The sequence below is a fragment of the Tenrec ecaudatus genome, chromosome 5 (genome assembly GCF_050624435.1).
Source record: "Tenrec ecaudatus isolate mTenEca1 chromosome 5, mTenEca1.hap1, whole genome shotgun sequence".
Classification (NCBI taxonomy): Eukaryota; Metazoa; Chordata; class Mammalia; order Afrosoricida; family Tenrecidae; genus Tenrec; species Tenrec ecaudatus.
Genome location: NC_134534.1, coordinates 2,633,016 through 2,656,605, shown reverse-complemented (window position 1 = coordinate 2,656,605; position 23,590 = coordinate 2,633,016). Strand labels below are relative to the sequence as shown.

The 23,590-nt window shown below is 54.9% G+C and overlaps 1 protein-coding gene across 6 annotated transcripts in view; it reads right to left on the bottom strand.

Annotated features, from left to right (window-relative positions):
- Positions 1-23,590, bottom strand: part of PTK2 (protein tyrosine kinase 2) — a 181,529-nt gene that overhangs the window by 33,005 nt on the left and 124,934 nt on the right. For all 6 annotated transcript variants that reach the window (XM_075549219.1, XM_075549213.1, XM_075549218.1 and 3 more), the window contains 8 exons: positions 12,608-12,664; positions 9,912-10,009; positions 6,523-6,607; positions 3,744-3,844; positions 2,100-2,215; positions 1,530-1,630; positions 771-860; positions 67-271 (listed from right to left, as the gene is read on the bottom strand). In XM_075549219.1, the coding sequence (XP_075405334.1) occupies positions 67-271; positions 771-860; positions 1,530-1,630; positions 2,100-2,215; positions 3,744-3,844; positions 6,523-6,607; positions 9,912-10,009; positions 12,608-12,664 (853 nt within the window). The remainder of the gene's footprint in view (positions 1-66; positions 272-770; positions 861-1,529; positions 1,631-2,099; positions 2,216-3,743; positions 3,845-6,522; positions 6,608-9,911; positions 10,010-12,607; positions 12,665-23,590) is intronic.

Sequence of the window (23,590 nt, the reverse complement as noted above, 5' to 3'; positions counted from 1 at the left end):
AGTGAAGAGGATCAGCGGCCACATCTACCCACGGCCTCCCACGCCCAGCCCCCGCCCGGCTCCTACCTGAGCTGTGCTTTCAGCTCTGTGAACCGAGGCCTCCTGCTGGGGTCGTAGGCCCAGCACTTCGTCATAAGGCTGTAGAGGGTGGGAGGGCAGTTCGGGGGCATTGGCAATCGCTCCCCGTTTTCAATACGGCCGATCACATCATTGTTCTTCACTCCTTGAAAAGGCTTCACACCGAGCATCAAAACCTCCCACATGCACACACCTGAGGGCGGGGACGGAAAGACAACAGTGAGCTTTGCAGGGAGGGCAGACCCCCAGGCTGACATTTGCTCTGGCCTGGTGGCTGCTCAGAAACAAGCACAGAGGGTGCCACGGGACGGCAGACTGTGACCGAGGGGAAGCGGAGCCCCGACCCCTGAAAACCCACTCCCCCTGAGTTCTGATGACCCCGCGCAGCAGAGCAGAACAGCTCCCTCGGGTTTCAGAGGAGGGAACTCTCTATAGGAGCAGAAAGCTTCATCTTTCTACCATGGCGGCCGGCTGGTGGGTTTCAACTGCTGATCTTGTGGTTAGCAGCCCAGCACGTGACAGAAAAGGGGAGGGGAGAGAGAGGGGCAGCACAAGAGGGACCGAGGCGCAGAGGACCAGGCCTGGAACTAGCTGTCACAGGGACCGTGTGGCTGCTTCACCAGATAAGGAGGCCAGGCAAATCAGCGTCTCCGGGGGGATAGCCTTTAGACAACAGAACAGAGGGCACTCACCAAACATCCACACATCACTAGCTGAGGTAAAACGTCGGAAGTTAATGGACTCCGGAGCCATCCACTTAATAGGCAACTTTCCTTTGGAAGCTGCAAAATGAGAGCACATCATCAACGCACCGCGGGCCCCTGGGGACGTGCTCATACTTGCCAGTATCAAACAGAAAGCTCGACCACCTGATGGCCAGTGTGTGTTTGCTTGCAGGGAAACCCCTTTTGCAGGATGACTCTTCGCAGCCCCTGGGGCTGGAGGGAGGCTGGGCGGGAGGGCATGTAAAGCAGTGGTGTTGGTCCCCCAAAGGGGCTGGTCCCCTGAGCTGTCACAGAAGGCCCACATCTGGACGTGGTTGGACTTGTGCGAAAAATGGCCTGCTGGCACACGCTCTCACCAGGAAGAGCAGACAGAGAAGCCATCTGGGCGCCGTTCCTGAGGGAACAGTTGCCAGGAGAGCGACCTCCCACACCCCTCCTTCTGCCAGTGCTGGCCCTCAGATGCTCTTCCCTGCGGGTCAGACCAGCACATCCTCACGGACGGGGATGCGTGGGTGGAGGCGGCGGCCAGGGGAGGGTGTGTGGAGAAGGCAAGGTGCATTTCTGGCCAGTGGATGCTTCACTGTTGCAGTGCGATTGCAGAAAAAGCCCCCTCGCCGCCCTCCGTGGAATGGCGACCCTGCGCCCTGGGTCAGCCACCAGCACACATCTCGCTGGAAAAAGGAAACCATAGGCTCAGCACCTGTGGTGCCTGCCCTGACCTCTCACCTTTGTAGTAAGTGCTGTCCTCCATGTACCGGGACAGTCCAAAGTCCCCCAGCTTGACACAGTCCGTGGAGGACACCAAGACATTCCGAGCAGCAATGTCCCTGGGTGAGAATTGTGGGCGAAACATTGTAACACAGGAAACATCAGCTGAGGGCCTCGAGGCCCCAGTACCACCTGAAAGAGGGCCTCCCTGCAGTGCCCGTTGGAGAGCTAATGGGCATTGAGGAGATGGGGGCATTCTCACTGCAGATATAGCCCCACCCCCAGCTTGCATGTAATCCTTAACACGGTTATTGCTACTGTTCCCGGGGCCAGTGTATGAAAGGAAATGCTTCGCACAAAGCTCCGTGCCCTCCTGCTTTAACCCACTGATGATGCTCTTCAACGGCAGCAGGTGTCATCTGCAACTGTGGTCTGCTTCTGCTCCTACAGCTCCCCGTCCTGCCCACCCCCAGCTGGCCTTCACAGACCCTGCTGACCAGCTGGAGAGTACAGCCTTGTGGGCCATGCTCACTGCTCTGGAGCCACAGGGTGGCCCTGGGGGTCAGCTCTGTGAGCTTCAGGACTGACCTGTGCACAAATCTTTTACTCTCTAGATACGCGAGAGCCGTGCTGAGCTGGTAGGCATACAGGATCAGAGAGGCCAGATCCAGGCTGTACTTCCGGACTTGCAAAAATGACCTCAGCTTTTGGGAGACGGTGACCAAGGTGAAGAACAATTGGGGACAAAGAACAGAAACGGTAAGTGAAAATGCCATGTGGGGCAGCAATTCTGACCATTGAGTGCCCCCCTTGATGCACTGTTACCAACGGCCACGGTTTCTCACCCACCCCCACCCCCACCAAAAAGAGCATAGTGAAGGACACATCCCAGCTCATGTCCAGGGTTTGTTGCTTAAAAAAACTCTATGGTAAATCATAATGTTTATGACTTGACTTTGCACAAACATCTGGGGAAAAATACACAAGAGATGTGCTTTGGGGGAAGGGATACTTGCAGAGCATAAAACACTCTCCTCAGTGGAGAGAGCTGAAGAACAAAGCAATGCAGCTGCTATGGGAGCAAGCCTGCTACATGAGCCTGGGCAGCTCACCTCCTTTCGACCCTCCTCACTCTCAGGGCACACCCGAGGGGAGGATGGGAGCCGGCCTCACTGCCCTCCTCACCCCCCACCCGGCATCTGCTGCAGACAGCGAGGCGAGAAGATGCCATCCTCTTTCCCTCCCCGAGGAGTCTGACACAGAGAAGTCCATCCTTGGGACAGATAGCCTATCTCAGCAGTCCTCAACCTATGGGTCCAAAGACCCTTTTACAGGGGTCGCCCAATTCATAACAGGAGCAAAATTACAGTGACAAAGTAGCAATAAAAATAATGTTTCGGTTGGAGGGTCACCACACATGAGGAACTGTATGAAAGGGTCACAGCATGAGGAAGGTTGAGAATCACTGGTATATCCTGAGATGCTTAGCTAGGTAAACACTGCAGAGAGGGGCAAGTGACTTCAACATCTCAATTCTATTAAAATCTGTAACAACAAACATTTGGCTTTTTTTTTTTTAAGCCAGAAGAGTCACCATATTCTGGAAAAGCAAAAGCAGAAGGATACGATGGACAAACTATGTACACAACACTCGGAGGGCAGAGGACGGCGTGGCCAGCCCTTTGGCAGGTGTCCCTTCAGAAAACAGAGACCTGCTCCTGTGTGAAGGTCACCCAGGGTGGCATGCTGGGTGCTCGGGACCAACAAACCCTAGAGGGAGGGAGGTGGTCCAGCAGAGAGCTTTCACTGAGGCCACTGTACTCAGTGGAGGAGCAGCGGCTGGGGAGGGACATGTTTGTGATGCCCAGGTCCCCAGGCAGGTGGAGCAAAGACCTGACACCTCGGCTAGTGGCCAGGTCTGAGAGCTGTGTCCTGCAGTGGCTTTCCAGTGGAGGAGAAGCTGCGGCAGCTCAGCGAGTGCTGGCCTGCCAGAGGACGCCAGACTAGCTCACCTGCTCCTGCCCTGTGGACTAACCGATGCCTCAGGCCCCCAAAAGGTCCTCCGATTGGACCAGGGCGCTTCACTTTAGCTGTCCCTCCATCTCACTCGTCATCAAGTCACCGGACTAGCTGTCCTCTCGGGGCTGCTGCCTGGGGCTGGGCCTCCAGGGAGTCTAAAGGTGAAGGTTGAGCCCCGCCATGCTTCCCCTAGCCCGGGGTGTGGTGGGGTACCTCCCCAAGCGTGCACAGCTCCATGATGATCCAGACGGGGTTCTCCGTTATGACGCCGATCAGCTTGACGATGTGAGGGTGGTCGAACTGCCGCATGGTTACTGGGGAGGAAATACACGCCTGGTTACTCTGCTGCAAACGAAGATGTGCATGTGCAGGGCCCGCGAAGGCCAGGCAGTGGGCTGGCCCTGTCCCCACACACAGGCACAGCTGGTAGAGGAGGAGTGGGGGCCAGGGCCAGGGAGCCCGGGGGTGAGTGTTAAAGACAAACCCACTGTCTCTGCCATGGGCACAATCAACTTTCAGGGCGGCCCCTCTGGAAACCTGCTCCGTCAAGCATTCAGCAGAACCCAGGAACTAGGCAGCACACTTTCTGTAAACACCACTGACTGGCGCGCTGCGCCTGACTGAAGGCAGCTAGTCACTGGCTTTCCCCTCAGCAGGGGCCCTGGGAGCTGGGCACTGGTGTGTCCTTTGTTGGGTCCTGGAGGCGATACTTAAGGGCAGTAACAGACTTCTGGAGACCACTTCCTGGGCAGCATGAAGACCCCACGGGAGGCACATGCAGTGAAGCCCGGCTGTGCTGCGGCATCTCCAAGCCTGGTGGAGCCCCACGGCCAGGCACTGCTGCACAGAGCCCTGTATGCATGGGGGCCTGTGTATGGGGACAGGACTAATAGCTTTTCTCTTAGTTGGCACCAGCAGCCGCCAGTCTCAGGACTGCTCTCTTACAACCGCCAAATCCCAAACCATGTTCTACGCTTACGGTGACCCACAAAGCTCAGTCGTTCTCAGACTTCACGTGCAGATGGTAGGGTTTCTTTGGAGGACCCATGCTGGGTCAACTCCCACCCTAACAAGCCAGGTGATGAGAGCAGTATCCGAAGCAGTTACCTTTCCATGTCAGTCCCCCTGTCACACGACAGGATGAGGAAAATTCTGAAGACTTGGAAACCGGCAAACCCTAGAGCACAGCCCGGCTCGCTCACTCACTGGGACATTCTGGTTTCTCCCTGTCTACGTGGTTTACACCATGCCAGGAGGCACATAATTCTTATCCAAAGAAATGCAAATTCTCCGTGCCTTGTGCAGTGGGATGAATGTCTGCAGTGCGTGTCTCAGAGTGTGAGTGTGAGTGTGTGTGTGTGTGTGTGTGTGTGTGTGTGTGTGTGTGTGAGTTCTGGCATTTCCCCTGGAGCTGGCGGCTGGTTTCCTCATTACCCAGTGAGCCTCTCCACCTGCACCAACACAGGCCGGCCCGCTGCAACCCGATGGCTACACTCACAGTCTCCCAAGGTCTCCTCCACCTCCCACCACTTTTCAGAGATGGAGCCCTAGGATCCTCCCCGCCAGAGGGCCACTCTGTCTCCATCTGCTGCTCCCATGCTAGACAGCTACCTTGCATCCTGGCAACGTACCCAAAGGCCACCTCAAAATCTTGCAAAGGCGCCTGCCCTTCAACAGGGAGAACCCTAAGATGCCCCAGGGTGGAGCAGCTTTTGCAAACATGATGTCAACAGTCAGGACAAACCCATAGGGCATCACGGCAGGCCATTTGCCTGACACAGTGCACTGTCTACATGTTCATGTGGGCAGGAAGGGAATTACAGACCCAGGAGCTGGCGCAGGCTGGGAGTCACATGGTCAGCAGGGTGCCCCCCAAGCTGAGCAGCAGCTGGGACACCAGGTATTTGTTCACTAGGCTACCGCCTGCAGTTGCTGGGCCACAACCTGCTGGCTACATCCTGGTCTCTGCCACCCATGGCAGAGCTGGACCCCATGACCAAGGCTGTGAATGCAGGAGCGCCGGCAAAGCCTGGGCCTTCACGAGGCTGGGGATCCGAGTCGGACAACGTGTGCAGAGAGGGCACACACGGCACCTCACACAGGCCTCTGAAATAACCTTTCCAGAGCTGCCAGCTCCTACTAAACTACCTCCTGCAGCTGCCGGGACGACTCAAGTCCTGCAAACACCGTTGCGCACACAATACCAGACAGAACCAGCAATGCAAAGCGGCCTTCTGAAGCTTGGACACCACACAGGAATACTGCCCAGGCCACGCTGCTGCGCAGAGAGGGTCATGGGGCTGACAATCTTTGCTAGGCCGAGATGTTCTGAGACCTGAGTGACGAGGGACAGATGATCCACTCGGGGGCATACTAGCTGCTGAAAGGTAGAGAGGAGAGGGCACCAGGCTTCAGGCCCCGGGGCACCCACACTGTGGAGTGGGGAGGGCGAGCTTCATCACAGGGCCCACTTCACACCATGTGCCTTTACCAACGACGGCATGAAGCCAGTGTGTGTCCGTGAAGGGGAACCCCAGAGACAGATTCTATGGGGGGGGGTGTTTCCAGGAGGAACAGCCAGTGCACGCAGACGGCCCAGGGCCGCATCAACCACACCGCACCCCCAGGGCTGCCACGTTAAGATGGAGCCCATGAAGGCACCGTGACATCAGTGCACACTCGGCTGAGTCTGACTTGGTCCAGACGGGCCACAGGTCATCCCTGCCCCTGTGTTCCAGGATGTGGCATCCTTTGGGGGGTGAGGCACCTGCACTACTGCCTCTTTCAGGTGCTCAGGGGCATTAGCACCCCATGGGCATTACCTGGAAACCTCTCAGGGGGCCACTGCAAAAAGGCGCTGAGGGTGAATACAGAGGTGCAGGTGCAATGATCTCACACATGCAAGGGGGCAGGTTTCCTGACTTCCTCAAACAGTTCAGGCATCACAGGCATAGAGTCAAAGAGAGTTTCACATAAATGTCTAAATACTTACAGGCTTCTTGAAGGAACTTCTCTCTCACGCTGTCCGAAGTGCAGTTTTTACAGGTTTTAATTGCAACCGCCAAAGCTGGGTTCTCCTGTTAGGAAGATTATAAAACCACACGTGTGAGGGCGGGTCTGCACGGAGGGGCCCAATCATGGAGGGCAGGGCCAGGTACTTATGCTACTGAGCCCCTGGGCCATGCCCCTAGGACTGCACTGAGACCACGGGAGGTAGCGCCTATGCATAACTCTGGAAAAGGCACCCTGGGGAAACTCAGAGTCCTGTGGATAGCTGGAGTTCTCGCCTTGGAGGACTGTGGGTGGCTGGAGCACTCTCCCCGTGGAGGACTGTGGGTGCCTGGAGCACTCTCCCCGTGGAGGACTGTGGGTGGCTGGAGCACTCTCCTCGGAGGACTGTGGGTGGCTGGAGCACTCTCCTTGGAGGACTGTGGGTGGCTGAAGCCCTCCCCTTGGAGGACTGTGGGTGGCTGGAGCACTCTCCCCGTGGAGGACTGTGGGTGGCTGGAGCCCTCTCCTTGGAGGACTGTGGGTAGCTGCAGTCCTCTCCTTGGAGGACTATGGGTGGCTGGATTCCTCTCCCCTTGGAGGACTGTGGGTGGCTGGAGTCCTCTCCCCGTGGAGGACTGTGGGTAGCTGCAGTCCTCTCCTTGGAGGACTGTGGGTGGCTGGAGCACTCTCCTTGGAGGACTGTGGGTGGCTGGAGCACTAGGACTGTGGGTGGCTGGAATACTCTCCCCGTGGAGGACTGTGGGTGGCTGGAGCCCTCTCCTTGGAGGACTGTGGGTGGCTGGAGCACTCTCCCCGTGGAGGACTGTGGGTGGCTGGAGCACCCTCCCCTTGGAGGACTGTGGGTGGCTGGAGCACCCTCCCCTTGGAGGACTGTGGGTGGCTGGAGCACTCTCCCCTTGGAGGACTGTGGGTGGCTGGAGCACTCTCCCCGTGGAGGACTGTGGGTGGCTGGAGCACCCTCCCCGTGGAGGACTGTGGGTGGCTGGAGCACCCTCCCCTTGGAGGACTGTGGGTGGCTGGAGCACTCTCCCCGTGGAGGACTGTGGGTGGCTGGAGCACTCTCCCCGTGGAGTGCCCCTATAAAACTCTGGAGCAAGGCTTGAGTATGAAATGCTGCAGGCAACTGGCAGGCCCCAGATTTCAGGGGTAGATGCATCAATGCTAGTGTTCTCCAAAGGTCTTCACAGGCCCTGCACCGCGCTGTTGGCTGCCTTTACCTTTGGAGCATGTTTCAGGTTATAAAACTCAAATGGAAGCTTGGGTAGTAATGACAAAACTCGTAACGAGATCTGACTCTCCCGGGCCTAACGTGAAGGTGGGCGAGCAGCACTGGGAAGGGAGTGCAGGCCGTACACCAGCTGACATGGCCTCTGGGCAGTTCTGTTCCCTCTGGGAGAGTGGCTGTGAACAGCCAGGCAACACCTTTATGCAGTGGGGGTGTGGAGTGGGGGCAGCGGACACCTCAACCAGGCTGCCGTTTCTCCTAAGTCAGCAAGCACATTTCCTTACTGAGCTCTAAGACGGCCCAGGACACCCCTTTTCTAGGCGAGGCAGCAGAGGCTGATGAGCTGGGTGGCTTGCCAAGGCCTGGCTTTGGGAGGCGGCACGCTCCTAGTCAGTCAAGGGTCCGACGGTAACGTTACAGTTCTCGGCCATAGCCCACGTCTCTAACCCCACCACCTGCATAACCTTCCTTCGCAAGTCATCTCACAGAAACCCCTCGTCACAGCCAATGGGGGGGAAGCACGGGCTCCTCTTAGACGTGTTGATTATCTCTGCCCCAAAGCTTATCAACGCAGGCTACCTTGGTTGGTGCTCCGACTTCACCGTCTCCTGTGGCTGCACGCCTGGCTCTCCCTTTCTGACTTTCAGCTAGTCTCTTTCACTCGTCTTCCAGTCCCCCTCACCCTGCCTAAACTCTCACTCCATTCTAAACACCCTGGTAAAACCAGTTCATTGAAAGCCGCGCTCTGGGTCTGCTTCCCTTTGATTCCCACTCTGTCAGGAGGCAGTACTGCAGGACGCGTTGGGGATGTGTGGCCACAGAGCAGCTCCTGAGCAAAGCCAGTGTGCCCTGGGCTGGGAGTCACACTCACCTCAAGAGTTTGTTCCGAGGCTCTCAACAAAAAACCCCACGAAAATGCACACTGTGGCCGTGAATTTCAAGGTATAAAAACTATATAGCTTGATTAAGCTATTACGTAAAAAACTATAATTTAAAAAGGTTCCTGATCTCTGTTGGAGTATACTGGGGGCAAAGCAACCTATCGAGGCAAAAGCACCCTTTACACAGCTCACTGGATGCCACAGGTAATGGCCACTCCACCTCTGCAGTCAGCTCTCCAGGGAGGACTTTGCCATGTGGGTGCAGGGCAGGGAATTCTGTAACAGGCTCCGCTAGTCAGCCTCTGTACCTCCCACCAAAGGGCCGTCACTGACCCAATGGGTCGGGAAGGGGGGAGACAGTGATTGGAAAGGACGCAGAGGTGTGTCACTGCTAACAGGGCGGGCTGCGACTGCCGTTCTGCTGGGAATGCAATAAGCCATCTTAGCAGCAGGCGTGGGGAAGGGCATCTCCCTACCAGCAAAAGACAATTGCTGGGAACAGATCCCTGCACAGGGTTCCTCCTTGATCCCAGAGACACCTGGGATACCTGGGGAGCGAGAGAGCAGCAGAACCAGGAGCCAGAACATGAACTTTCCCGCCCACATAGCAGGTGAAGCTGAGTGCCTATGGGCAGGAGGCTGGCTTACAGAATAGGGTGCCTCCAGGCACTTAGTCTAGGGAGGCAGGCTTGCAGCTAGAGTTCAGCATCTTTGGGCTGAGGTTTCAGGCAGAGTGGCATGCCCTCTGGGCATTTACTGGCTGCCCTAAAGAGCTCTGTAACGTGGCATAAGCAGGGTAGAGGTCACTGGGTGTGTGGCTGAGAGGTCAGAGACCAGAGGGAAGTCTGTGTGTAGGCAGGGCTGAGAAGAGACGTCCTGTCTGAATAATTGCATCCCGCGCATCCGTAACCTGTTAACGTCCTCCATAAACTCCTTAACTGCACTGACTGTGAGCTCTGTGAGGTCACTACAATGAACTATGGACGCTGGTGCTGGAGGTTGGACGCATGTCTGACCTCAGCCTCACAGAAATCGGCCTTGGGCGATGCTGCCGTGAGCATTGCTCTTCCTTCTCCGGTTCAGACACAGCGCCCACATCCTTTCTTTTCCACAACTGGACTCAGAATACTCCAGGCAAGGAGATTTGCATTACTGCCCCAGGCGGCTACGGGAAGAGCTCCGTATTCATGAAGGCAAACAAGAGGCAGTTTCACGTCAGCGCTCACACCGAGGCCCAACCAGCTGCAGTCGGAAAGCACTCACCGGACTTATATAAACGCCTTGGTGCACGTCTCCAAACTGGCCTTCTCCAATGCACCGTCCTAGTTCTATTCTTTCCCTCTGGATCTCATAGTCCCTGGCTGCGAAACAGGGCCAAAGGTCAGAAACATAGAACTAACACCCAGGCATTTCATTATCATCACCCACGAGAGATTTCATCGGTGGCACACCGAGTCATGAAAATGCTCTCAAGAGCGTGGAATTCTCTTAAACAACATTTCAACGGAAACTCTGTAGGGAGCCCACCATGGGCTGAGCTGCTGGAAGGACGGGTTAGGTTTAGGTTTTTACCATCGTCCATAGGAATTTTTGGATGGCTGGATTATTGTCTACTTGATAGTTTTCAAAGAATTGCTCCAAGTTTTAAGTTCTATGTTCAATTAACAAAGTGCTATTAGTGTAGGTATTAATAATTAAGGCTATGAAAGTTAAATCAATTATTTTACAAAGAACCAAAGTCTGTAAATATAGAGATGATACAAAACTGTTATTCTATGAGTAATCTTTATGCTTGAGAAGCTTAAGAGTTTTCCACTTCATTATAATCCTATCTCTATATTATTTATTCATGGAGCTAAAAGAATTTAAAGAGGTAGTGTCTCAGAACTAATTTCAAAATTAGATGAATCGGAATTTAGGTTGTACGCATCACCAAACAAATTGTAGGTGAAAATATTTGCCTCAAATTAATACATTAAATATTTGAGATTTGCACAAAATCAATTCTGCAGTGGGCTGCGGAGGTATCGGCAACGGAATTGAGCAGAGTCTTAGTTTAACTAACTTCCTGGGACTGTGGCCCCTATGCCCCGTAACAGTATACACTCGATCACGTCATCACCAATGGGGAGCTGATCGTCACCTCTGTAGAATCTCAGATTCTAAGTCACACAGACAACTCGGCCCAAATGCTAGACACGTTTTCCTCTTTAAAATCACTTTAGCTGGTAATTCCACTGATTTAACAGCATGAGCAAACAATAACAAATCGTTTAAAAATAAAAGTTAACAGAAAATGGAAACATCCCGTATCACTCCACAAGTTGCAAGTACAAGCAATGCAGTTATTTCAAAGGGATCCTGTTACCTTCATCTATTCCATAGCTTTCTGTGTTGCAATTAAGAGAGAGAAAAATTGAAGACCTTTCTTAGAAAGAACTGATAGCAATAGGTTAGCAACAATAAACTTTACAGGAATATAAGAAACACGAGGGTATGGGAAGTAAGAGGGGAGGAGGGGGAAGGGAGCTGGTAGCATTGATGATTGTATAACTCCACCCGATGGGACTGAGCAACACAACTGCATGTGAACGGACATGTTGGAATGAGTAAGACATGTCAACAAAAAACATTCACATATATTATACTCTACACACACGTAAATACAAGAAACAAAACAGCGATTGAAACCCAAGTTCACAATCAGTCTCTCCTGGGCAATCGGCTCCGCGGAGGAAGTGTGCCTCTAGATCAGGTGTCCTCTCACAGCGGCCCGCCAAGGACACTCATCCAGCCCGCCGCGTGTTTTGCCCTGCTTTGTTTTTTACTTTAAAATAAGATGTGTGCAGTGTGCATAGGAATTTGTTCATAGTTTTTTTTTTAAACTACAGTCCGGCCCTCCAACGGGTCTGAGGGATGGTGACCCGCATGCCCTCGAGGCGGTGGGAGAAAGCCGTGGCAGCCCCTCTGGAGAGATGTGCAGCCTTGACCTACAGGGTCACTGAGAGTCAGGACGGACCTGAGGGCAGTGGGCAGGTGGGGATGAAAGCCTGACATTGTGGACTGAACACTTGGCACGAACAACAGACAGATTCTCGGCCAACATACAAGTGCCTGTTTCAAAGCCTCCCTCCACACAGGCATTCTCTGTTTATTCTGCTAGCCTTTCCTCGTCCTGGACTGTCAGTCCCTTGCTCAGCAGCTTTGGGAAAATTCGCACAAAGTGGGAGGAGAACGCTTACTACCCTACCGCTCCAGACGGCTCTACTGAAATCGGGACAGGGCGCTCCCTGTCCACAGTGAAGGTTCCCATGAAGTAGTAAGACTGACTGACACATCAGGGTGACCCGCTCCAGGCATGGGGGTGACCACTCTATCTGACACTGTCTGCTGAGATTCCACCGAGCTGGCTCTGATAGGGAACCTGGGTGCCGCACGGTCTGAGGCCTCCCAGCTCTCCCTGAGACCCAGGCAATCCTGGGCTGCAGGAAGGCCACCAAGGAGAAGGACCGTCCTGCCACCCTCTAACCCCCCTGGAGCCCCTGCCATGGTTTGAATGCTGGAAGTTGCTATAAAATTGGTTATTCCAAAGCAAGACAGTCCAATTTCAAGGGCACAATAAAGTTCTTTCAGTAGGTGGGTAATGTTTAACCTTTAGATAAGTAATGCTAACACTGGAATTAACAAAGGCAGTATTATCAGAGTCAGAAAAGATGACTTTTTAAAAACTGAAAGTAACTGAAAGAAATGTTGTAACTGAAAGAAATGTTGGTAGAAATCGGTTCTCGCCGGCTGGTCTAGGCTACCTTAACATAGGCATGTGTAACACAGAGCTCTGGGGACTGAGAAGCCCACCTCTGCTAGGCCCTGAAGGAGACAGAAAGGGCGGGTTAAAGGGACCCGGAGCTCTCAAGCTGGGGGGGGGGGCCGGCGGGGGGAAAAGCCCCCTGGCTACTTACTGGAGGGCATGGTGTACGTGTCCTCTTCATCGATGATCTCCGCGTAGTCGTCTGTCTCTACAGAAGGGCAAGATGAGAGTGGGGCGGTTAGCCAGCTGACCACGAGCGTAAGCTGAAGGCAGGCCGAGCTGCCCGAGGGCTCCGCTCTGCCGAAAGGCTGTCCCTGCCCTTACTCCAGTACTACTCATGCCTGAGTCATTCGTGGAAACCACAGTGACATCACTGCCCAGCATACTAGATTGCACAGGCTTGTCCCTCAGAGGACACAGAAAGCCCCTGTCAAACACACAGACGGTTCTGCTCGGACCCCACCCCCCGGCCTGCGCACTGAGCAGCAGCTGGGCTCTGTGGCCCGGTGAGAGACCTGGTGGCTTGCTTCCTGTGCTCAGGACCCCGGGCCGAGTGACCAGGTTTCTCCCGTCACGTCCCCAGCAGGTGTTTGCAGCGTTCACCTTCATCCAGACACTAACATCCAGAGGGTAACAGGTCTGGTAAAAGCCGCATCGAGCACAAACTGGGGGTTCCGCGGGCATGTAAGGGGTAGCGCCAGCCGTTTCCAGGCTTCACAGTAACGCAGCAGTGCCATCCCGCCAGCGGGAAAAGAAGAGTCCAAAGGAAAGCCTAACCGACTGTGGGGCCAGCAGTCACACTAAGTGCCATGAGCTCTGGCTGCCTGCCTGCCTCTCTGGGCTGCGGGGCGGCTGAGGTGCTCTGGGCACAAAGGCATTGCTGCCGAGAGTCTGGGAAGGGGACACAGTGTGTCCAGTGGAAAAGAGGGGCCCCCAAAACTCCCCCCAGAGAAACGCGGCGCTGACGCTTCCTTCTCCCGTGCTTCCCTCCGGCGTTAAAGCCACAGAGGTGGCACGGCTCTGCAGCCAGCAGGCCGGGGCCCTGCCCTGCTCTGGGGCAACCAGACCAAGCGCACCGGTGCCGGCAAGGCCCTTCTTCTTCATCGGTGTCAAACACGTCAGCCGGCAGGACTTACGTAAAATCTCCTTAGGGCGCTTCTCATAGGTAGAGGATTCATAATGGAGCTGAAGTGGCGCAGTGAGGTCAGCAGCAGGCTGCAAACCGCAAGGTCGCCCCCCACAGCCTCTCCTTGGAAGAGACAGGAGGCGATCTGCTTCTACAGAGAACTGTGATCTCCGTGGATCCGTGCAGCAGGTCTGCTCCAGGGACTGGTACAGGTGTTTCATAAATACTGCCGGCGTTCTTCCAGGTTCATTCTAAGAGAGTTGGTGGAGAGCACACAGCCGACGTCTCCATCCAGCGGTTCAGACAGGTTTGCTTCATCTCAGTGACTGCCGTCCCCTCAATGTCATGCCACCAGTCCACTTCCTCCCTGTGTGTCCGGTTCCGTTTCTTCTGACAAACTGCGCTGTCCTCTCCTGCTTACAGATAGCATTACTCATGGGCCCCGGTAGAAACGCAAGCGAAGAAGTTTCCTTCTGCCGTCAACCTTTGCTTCTCTCCGTACACTGGCCCACTGACTGCTGTGCACCCCGCTTGGGGCTCCTGCAGCTCCTGAGACACAACTGGGGCACGCGCTGGGCACAAAAGGGCGCACAAGTAATGGGCAGGACCAAGTAGCGGAGGGAAACTACACCAGCAGCTGAGACCAGGTGGTCACACAGTATGGGGACACAGAGTGAGCGAGCACCCTGGGCGGGAGGCATGGGTGGGAAACAGCTGAGCCCAGGGCACAGGGCAGCCTTCAGTGGCGCTGTCCTGTGGTGTGAGTGAGGGAAGATGACAGGAGCTGCAGGTCAAGCTGGTGCTAAGACGACCTCTCTGGTGGGTGCTCTGCATGCAGACAGCAGGTACAGCTGCACCATCACCATGTGTAACCATCTGAGCGGCAGAAGTAACAGCTGAGACAGCAGTGGGCATGCAGAATGGGTTTGGGTAAAACCAAGTTACCTTCCTTCCATTAGCTCACCTTCACAAGGACGAGCCTGTCTAAAACCACAGACTTCTTCCTCTGGGGACGGATCACAGCCTCCTGGAACTCTGTGCAGTGGGGCCTGCGGCAGGTGTGCTTCTGCTGTGTGGCATGGACCGTGTCCCATGCCCTTCGCCAGGCAGAGAGTGGGCTCTGAGGAGCATCGCCCACACTATGACGGCGCAGGCACCCACGAACATTCTGGGCAAGAGCTTTCGAATAGAAACATCTGGTAGGCTTCTCCAGGAATTCCCAGCAGCCACCTGGCTGTATTATCAGCTATTCTTTGGTGGGGGGCTTTCAAGAGTCAGTACAACGTTGACATGAGATTCTCAAGGGTTCTAGAAACCAGAGCCCAGCCTGAAACTGCCTCATGGGCTCTGAATCACAGCAGGCCTGCGTACAACGGAAGACAACACTGCCCTGTCGTGCAGCAGCCTCTCAATGGCTGTCTGAGCCCACTGTGGCCGCCAAGGTGTCAGTCCATCATGTCGAAGGCCGTCCTCCTTCTCACTGCCGCTCCACTTTACCAGGCACGGTGTCCTTCCCAGGGTCTGGTCTATCCTGACAACATGTCCAAAGTCCGTGACACAAAGTCTCACTCTGGCTGTACTTCTGTCCAGACAGACGTGGTGTCCCGGGCCGTCCGTGGCGCTTTCAGCATTCTTCTCCAGCACCGTGGTTCAAATGCACCCACTCTCCTCTGGCCTTCCTTGATCACTGCCACATGCACAGAGGGTACTGAAAAGGATCACGACTGGGGTCAGGGGCACCGCAGACCTCAAAGTAACATCCTTGCTTTTCAACACTTTAAAGAGGTCTTCTGCAGCTGAGTTTACCTAATGCAATGCATTGTTTGATTTCTTGGTGTGGCTTCGATGAGCACTATTGTGAACCCAAGTAAGATGGAGTCGCCGAAACTTCAATCTTTTCTCTGTTGATCACGTCACCAAGTGAGTGGTAAAGCTGCGAGAGTTTCTGTCTTCTTGACATTGAGCTGCAGTTGACACTGAAGGTCGTAAACCTTGATCTTCATCAGCAAGTGAGTCCTCCTCACTCTGAGCTGGCAAGGTGGTGTCACCTGCATGCTGCAGGTTGCTCATTAGCCTTCCTCCGATCCTAATGCTGCATGCTTCTTTCTATAAGCCAGCTTCTCTGATCACCTGCTCCACATGCTCACTGATGCACAACAGTTCTTCTTTGAAATCATGCAGCATTTCCTTGTTCTGTTTGCACGATTGATTCGTGATCCACGAAGGAGTTCTGCATGACCACAACGAAGTATTCTGGAACGCTTGCTCTTTTCAAGGCTATCCGTAGGTTGATATGATCCGCACAGTCAAATACCTTTGCGTAGTCAATGAAGCACAAGTAAATATAATTTGGCTATCCTCTGCTTTGAACCAAGGTTCATTTGACATCAGCAATAATGTCTCTTGTTTCACGTCCTTTTCTAAGGAACTCCAGTGGCATGGTGGGCTACTCGTTGTGCTACTAACATGGTCAACAGTTTGAATCTACCGGCTGCTCTTTGAGAGTAAGATGAGGCTGCTTACTCTTGCAAAGATTTAAAGTCCGAGAAACCAAAGGGGCAGTCACTGTGAGTTGGGAAACGACCTGGGCTCCCCTAATATAGGTATGGCAGAATTATAAACAGACACAAACTAGGTACACAGGTCTGGGCGTGGGCATGGGCAAAGGAAGTCAGCTCTCAAGGCTCCACTCAGGGTGGCAAGCAGCACTGCTGGGGGCGTGTTTGCACTGTCCTTAGTCCCCGGGCGAATGGCAAGGCAGTACTACGCCCATCACCCCACTCCAAAGGCAGGGGGAGGAGGACACAGCTTCTCTAACTCCCAGAGTCAGGTGCGGCAGGCTGGTGCTCACACAGAGTAGGGCCCAGAGTGAGGAGGAATTGCCAGGCCCTGGTCGTGGTGGTGTGAGACCAGGTGCCCTATGCTCTCGCCAGGGCTGTTTTGGGAGAGCCCACTGTAGTTCTGTGCTGGTCACAGGATGGCCCACCTACACCTGGTGCTCAGGAGACAATTTCAGAGCACCCAGTCCACGAGCTCAATATCTCAAACACACCAACAAGGAAAACCCTGAGGCTGGTTAAAAAGCTGGGGAAAACCCGTCACTGAAGCCCACGGCTGAAATGTGGTACCATATAAACACAGAAAGGCATTTTAAGACGGAGCAGAGGGTCTCAGGAAATGGGAGAGAGTTAGCAGGGTCTCATGGAAAGGCAGGAAGGGAACGATCTTTCATCACTGCAGGGAACAGCAACAGGCTCACACTGCCAGGTCCTGACCCTAGGCGGGGTGGTGGTGTGGGGGGGGTGATGGAGTGACCAGCACCGAGCCCCAGAGTCCTCAAGCATGAAGCTTCTCGGGTGCTGAAAAGCTGGAAGGTGTCCTCCACTTAGGGCTTGGACCATGTAGCGGTGGTCACTCCCTCTTGACAATCTCTCCCCTTGGCCACCTTTGTGGCTGCCGCCAGGAGAGTGGGCTCGCCCCAGGCTCCTCGCCGATGGGGGTGGCTGTAAGAGGTCACTGAGACTACCACTGTCGTCTCCAGAGTCAGACCAGGAGCGCAGGTGTGGCCTGGGCACAGGCAGGGCCAGCGGCGGCTCTCCTGGTACTGCGTGTGAGCAGCCACGGGCACTAGTGGATGCACAGGCATGACCGTCCGTGAACGTCGCTCACAGACGTGGAGGACAGCACTCGCTCAGCTAATCCCTGCTGTGATGGGAGGGGAATGCGGTGCGGACACTCTCCCCACAGAGGCGCTCCTCTGCCACCAAGCGTCAACGTCCAGGAGGAGACATGGCGGAGTCCTGAGTGAAGTGGGGAGGCGGAAGGGCTGCTCATCCTCCAGCTGCACTGACCAGGTCTCTCAGCAGCCCCAGGGCCACCGAGGACCTGCTCCTAGCAAGTGAGTTCCCAGCCAATGGCTACTGCCCAGGGGCAGTCCAAGAGAGGACTTCAACACGTGCCCTTAGGCCTTTCTCCGTGCTCATCCTCCCTCCCATGAAAACCGAGGTGGAATCATCCTGAAAAGTCCCCGAATGTATCAGGAAGAGGTGGCTTTCCCCTTCACCTCAGTATCCCACACTCTAGTCCTCAGAAGCGATAGCTGGTGCAGGCAGACCACAAAGCACCGGGAACAGACACAAAGTGGCTTATGCATGTTGCATGCCCACTTCTCATGCCTTCAGCAGACCCTGCCCTCACTTGAGTCAGCGTGTGCCAGGCTTACCAGGCCCTCCGCCCTGTCCGCTCGCCCCACACGAGGGACCATGATGTCACTGTACTCGGGGAACATGCTGTGTGGGTCTCAGTCATCCCTGCTTCCTAGAGTGACACTCTTCTAGAGTGACTCCTAGCTGACAATCTTTCCAGAACTCTCTCACCTTCCAGGAGTGAAGCCTAGAGAATTCACTGTGCACCCACACATGGCCAATCTCCTACAGAGCTGGGTGAGGGACCCCCAGTCCCTCTGTCAACATTCTCAGGACAGTGCAGAGCTTTCTTTGACACTGTTTTAGGCTCACTCTGTGGGATCAAAACCACATTTTCCTGTCATTAAACACTGAGCGACATTTACATCACCGAGTAATAAAAAAATCATACCACATTAGCAACACAAATGTGAAAATAAAGTATTACCGTCCCCACTAATTTCATCTGCAGATCCAGGTGGCATGCAAAGAAAGTTGGGGCAGGGGAGGGAGGAAGGGAGGGGAAAACAGGAAAGAGGGAAAAGAGAGAGGAGAGACACTATTAAAACCACAGGCAAATCAAAGTGTAAGAAAACAAAGAAAACCACCCCCAGGCCACACCCCCAAATCAAAGGCTACAGTCACTGGCTGGCTGGCTCACTCTCAGGGCGGGGCATTCAGCCAAGGTCTGGGCTGTCTGTCAGCGCCTCACAAGCCTCGCACAGCGTGTACGCTGTGGCAATAGTCATGCTGCTGTCATGTCACTGTGCCACGCCAGGGTGCATCCTGGTTTCTGACAGGGAACAAGAGCCACCTGCTTCTCTCCCAGGGAGGGGAGAGGTAGGTAAGGGGCAGTTTCTCGAAGAGCCCGGTCACTGTCAGGAGAACAATGAGGACCAGAGGCGCTCCCTCCGTGCAGGGAAACACTAGCCCATGACCAGGGAAGGCAGCTCTCTGGGGCTGGGACCGGCTCTACGTGGTACTTGCAGGCCACGGCCTGTGCCAGCTGCTCCGTTCCCAGGATGACAACCCTTTCTCGGCTAGGGAGCCTATCTGCTCCTAGAGAGCAGTCACAGGTGCCTGCCTAGCTGTCTTCTGCAGCATGCCCACAGCTCAGTGTTCACAATGCCGACCCCGTCCCTCAGGTGCGTGCTGTTTAGAGGCAGCTGATGCAAAGCACCCTGAGGTCAAGTGTGACCGCACCCCAGACGACCACACCCCAGAAGCAGCTTTCTGCCCAACCTGCCATGCGTGTGAAACCCAATAGCAGTGGAGCAGTCACCTCCCACAGGGACCATCAGACAGGACCCCGCTCCGCGCCAGTAGGATTGCCTTAGAGCCCCACTGAGGAGCACGCTGGGAGCTCGAGGAAGGGGGTCAGTCAGCCCAGAGACTGTCAGAGAGGAGCCTGGAAGCTCGGGGAGCTGAGCGGCCCAGGCCCTTCATGCACAGGAGCGCGCAGTACCCGGAGGAGGCGGCTCGTGGGAACAGAAGACCAGGGGCAGAAACCGCCTCGCTTTCCTAACTCTGTGCTGGCTGTGGCTGGCTCCTTACACAGAGGCAAGACGGGGAGAGAGAAACAGAGAAATTACTTCAAGGAAAACGTGTGTCGCATCGCAGGGCACATCACAACACATCAACCTCAGCCCCAACGCTCGCAGACACTTGCCGGCACACCGCCCTCTAGCCTCATCACTGTGCACTTGGCTATAAAACGGACATTCGTAGGATCCACCTCATCTCCCACCTCAGCCACAACAAGCCCTGTGTGGGAGCCTCTCAGAGCTCGTGGGAAAAGGGGGATGAAAGCTGGTGGAACTTTCCCACGAGCTGTGGGGAAGCAGGCAAACCAAACCACAGACACAGACCGCAGAAGCACACCTGCACGAAATGCTGCAAGCACAGACAGCTGGAGGGGCACACGGCTGACCCCAGGCCGTGAAGCATCTGTGCGTCCATGTAGTCGCTCACGCTCTGAGCGCCGGCCGGCACATTCCAGCCCTGGAGGGGCACAGAGCGACAGTACTGTAGACAAGCCAAGGACGGCAGTGGGCACGCTGTGTGAAACGTGCAGTCACACAGCAGTTCTGGCCCTGAAACATGTGTGGACACAGGTGTTGGGCATCAACAGGAGAGGCCAGTGCTTCAGATGGGGTCGGGGAAGTCAGGGCAAGCAGCACGCCAGGGACGTCTGCACGTTGCCCGCACATCCGAGGCAGAAAGGCAGAGTCCACCTCACCAGTGCAGACGGGCTGTGACCCGACCCTGCTGACCGACTGTGCAGCCGGCGTCCCTCTGGGACGGCAAAAACGACTCTTCCGCTTCGGTCAAACGCTTCTCAAAGCACTGCGTTCCTGACAGCGGGGAGGTCGTGGGGAGAAGATGGAAACCCACTCGGTTCTGAACAGATTTCAGGAAGAAGGGAGGGGCAGGCAGGTGTGTGAGAGCTCCGAGCAAACGCTGGCTCCAGCTCCCAGCAGTGATTTCGGCTCAGCTTCTCACAGCCACCGTGATACAGGCCCTCTGGGAGGGAGGCCAAGGAACAGGAGGCTGTTTTAGCCCCGGGGCCCTGGGGACGGCCATGCACAGCACAGGCAGTGGCCACAGTGTTAGCTCTCAGCAACCAGAGGAAAGGGGTGATGACGCACAACAGAAGCAAACACTGCCTGGTCCTGCCCCGCCCTCACCACTGTGGTTGTCTCAGCTCACGCCACCAGAAAGATGCTTACACGTGTTCAGTGTCAATCCGCCTGGTGAGGAGGGTCTTCCTCTTACCCCCACCCTCTATTTTGCCAGACATGATGAGATTAGCAGCCTCAAGTCTCACCAGAAAGCGAGCCCCCACATGCTGATGGGAAGGAGATGTCTGTGGGTGCACGGATCCTGACCACTCGCATCCTTGTCCACCTCCAAGTCGGACAATCACAGTGGTCAGGGTCACAGGAAGCCTCTTCTCCCACCAAACCCATGACAAAACGCAGCGGATGCCATCTGAGAGTGGAGTGCCCAAGGCCTGCCGTGGGGGAGGGGCACGGGCTTCCACACAACAGCACCGTGGACTTTGCCTGACGGGGCACACAGGAACCAAACGGGCATGACTGTGGGAAGAGCCCATGGAGCCGCGCTTGTTAGGAATGAAAGTGAGGCCTGGGCCGACTGTGGAACAGACCATCAAGGGCGCACGTGGACGTTGAGGTTGACGGCGAAGGGAATTAGAGCAAGTCCATGGGAGCCAGACCACAACCTTGAGCCTCTCTCACCTGGTTTTCAAGAACCAGTCTGACACACTGAATGTGAGTGACATGAAGACCATCACACATGCAGAAAGCAAAAGGTCATGAAAGAGGCAGGAAAGAACCAAGGAGAAAGGATGTCAGCCAAGCAGCTCAAACAAAGGAAAGAAATGGTGACTTGGAGGCGGCTCATGACCACAGCACAGCACTGAGGAGATGCACCCCTGGGAGGAGCGCAGGTTCGGCATCCCCTAAGCTGAAGGGCTGCAGGCAGAGACACACGAGCACACTATGGGACGAGGCAGGAAGTACCGACGAGTGGCAGCATGAGGAGCGCACGTGGCAGCGGTCAGATGCACTTCCATGCTCCGTCTGTCCATCCTGACCTATGCTGATTCCGACATAACCACTCCTCTCACAGCACTCTACTCCTGTGGGGGGCTTGATCGTCCACTGCGGATCATACACAACTCGCACACAATAGTGACAATCACGGGGGTCTATCAGGTCACAAGTTAGGATCCGCAAACAAAGAGAATGCGGTCATGGTTCACAGCGACACTACTCCTTGGTCAATAGCCAGGCCTCCCTTCAGTGCCTTGCCTCTGAACCACGTGGACCCTTGGCCTGTGCCTCGGGGGTGGGGAAGCCAGCCAATGCTCTGCTTCAGTCTCCTGGTCTCTCTCACGGGCCTCTTGCTGCAGCTCCTGGGCGTGGCCTGACTCCGCTGCCCTGTCCCACTCTGGTCTTGGACCCTGCACTTCAAGGAGAGCACGGAGGCAGGCCTGCGGATGGTCCGGGAAGTTCTCTGTGTGTCTCCGCTCTTCTACTCCGAGGCCTGCCTTTGATGGAGAGGTGGTTTGTCTTCTACCAGACTGCTTCCCCAAGAGGCGGTGATGACCTGCTTCACACCCGCGACTCCCGTGGGGACTCAGGATGCAGCCCTTTAATCTTGGAAAAAAGCTCCTCCAATATGCAACTCTAGCCACAGGCACAGAGACTAGACCTGATAATACGCTGCATAAGGGGCTAACGTGGCTCAGAGGGCCACTTAACTGACCACATTTCAAAGGACTACATGGAGTAAACGTGCCCAAAACTGGTGCATGCTAACCATTTCAAGCGGTAGCATGTGACCCAGAACCAGTGACACTGAAGGAAGATATCTACCCCGCACTGATGGCATTAGGGAAAAGCAGGGCTTCAGGAACCTACATAAGACCCTAACGACATGTTTCAACACGTTGACGAAGCACAGGGAGCACTCGCTCATCTGCATCCAGAAGTTTGGAAGAAAGCTACCAAGCCAACCACTTGGAAGAGGCCCATTCTAGAGAAAGACGACCCAACGAAATGTAGGGATTAGTGAACAATATCACATGTAAGTGAAGCTTGGCTAAAGACCATTAAAGAAACCATTGTTGTAGCAGTGCACAGACAGAAGCACTAGAAACTAATGCTAGATTTAGCAGAGAGGATGAGAGGAGGCATGCCATGATGGCATCAGGCAGATCTTAGCAAAAAGCAGAAGGATGTTTACTTGCATGTTAACGACTATGCAGAGGCATGCAACTGGAAGGTACTGATGGGAAAGGAAGTCCAGGGCACGTTATTAAGCTCATGTGGATCAGGAAGCGGTCACTGGAAATGACCCAGGGATTACCGCGTCGTTTGCAATCAACAATGGTGCGTGTCACCTGGTATTCCTTCTCCATCCTTACTCAGTCTGTATGCTGGACACAGACTCTGAAGAGGCTGGCCCACACGAAGCAGAGTGCAACATTGGGCTGGGAAGCAGGCTCATCGCCACCTGTGACAGACAGATGACGTAACCTGGGCTGGCTGAAAGTCAAGAGAACATGGATGCACGTGGATGAAGAGCAGGTCCCGAGGCCTTCAGAGCGGACTGCAAGTCAAGGTAAACCAAACCCTCACACTCAGAGCGATGCACATTACAATCCACAGAGAAAAGATACACGTTGCCAAGGGTGTCCTTTATTTGGAGCCATAATCGTTAGGTCCGGGTACAGAAATGACCTCAGGGTTCAGTAACAGAACCAGCTGGACAAAGGCTTTCCCAGAAGCGTGAGGCCACAGCACCGGAGTGAAGTGTGTTGTACAGACTGTGGCAGCTAGGTCGGGAAGAAGCTACATCCAAACGTCTGTGGCACACGGGAACAGCCACACGAAGCTGGCCCAACTGCTCTGCTGCATCTGTGAGCGACCCTCGTGGCAGTGGCATGTGAAAGCAGAGCAGAGGCAAAGACCGGTGGGAGAGCACATAGCCAAGAAAGCATGTGGGCTGAGGGGCCGGCCTGATCCAAAGCAGAGGGGCCGGACTAGCAACTTCCTTTGACTGAAAAACACCAGCAGACAGGGATGAGGCGGAATAGGAGGTGGGCAGACACTGAAGGGTTTTGAGGGCTGAGCTCAAAAGGCTAACTTCTAATTATTATAAAATTTTCTGCACGTTCTGAATCGAGACTTGATGACATAAAAGTCATGTGGCTGCAAAGAAAGGGATTGGAGATTGAATTTGCAGTTAGAGACAACGAGGAAGAAATACCATTGCTCCTCTGTCAGTGTGTTGT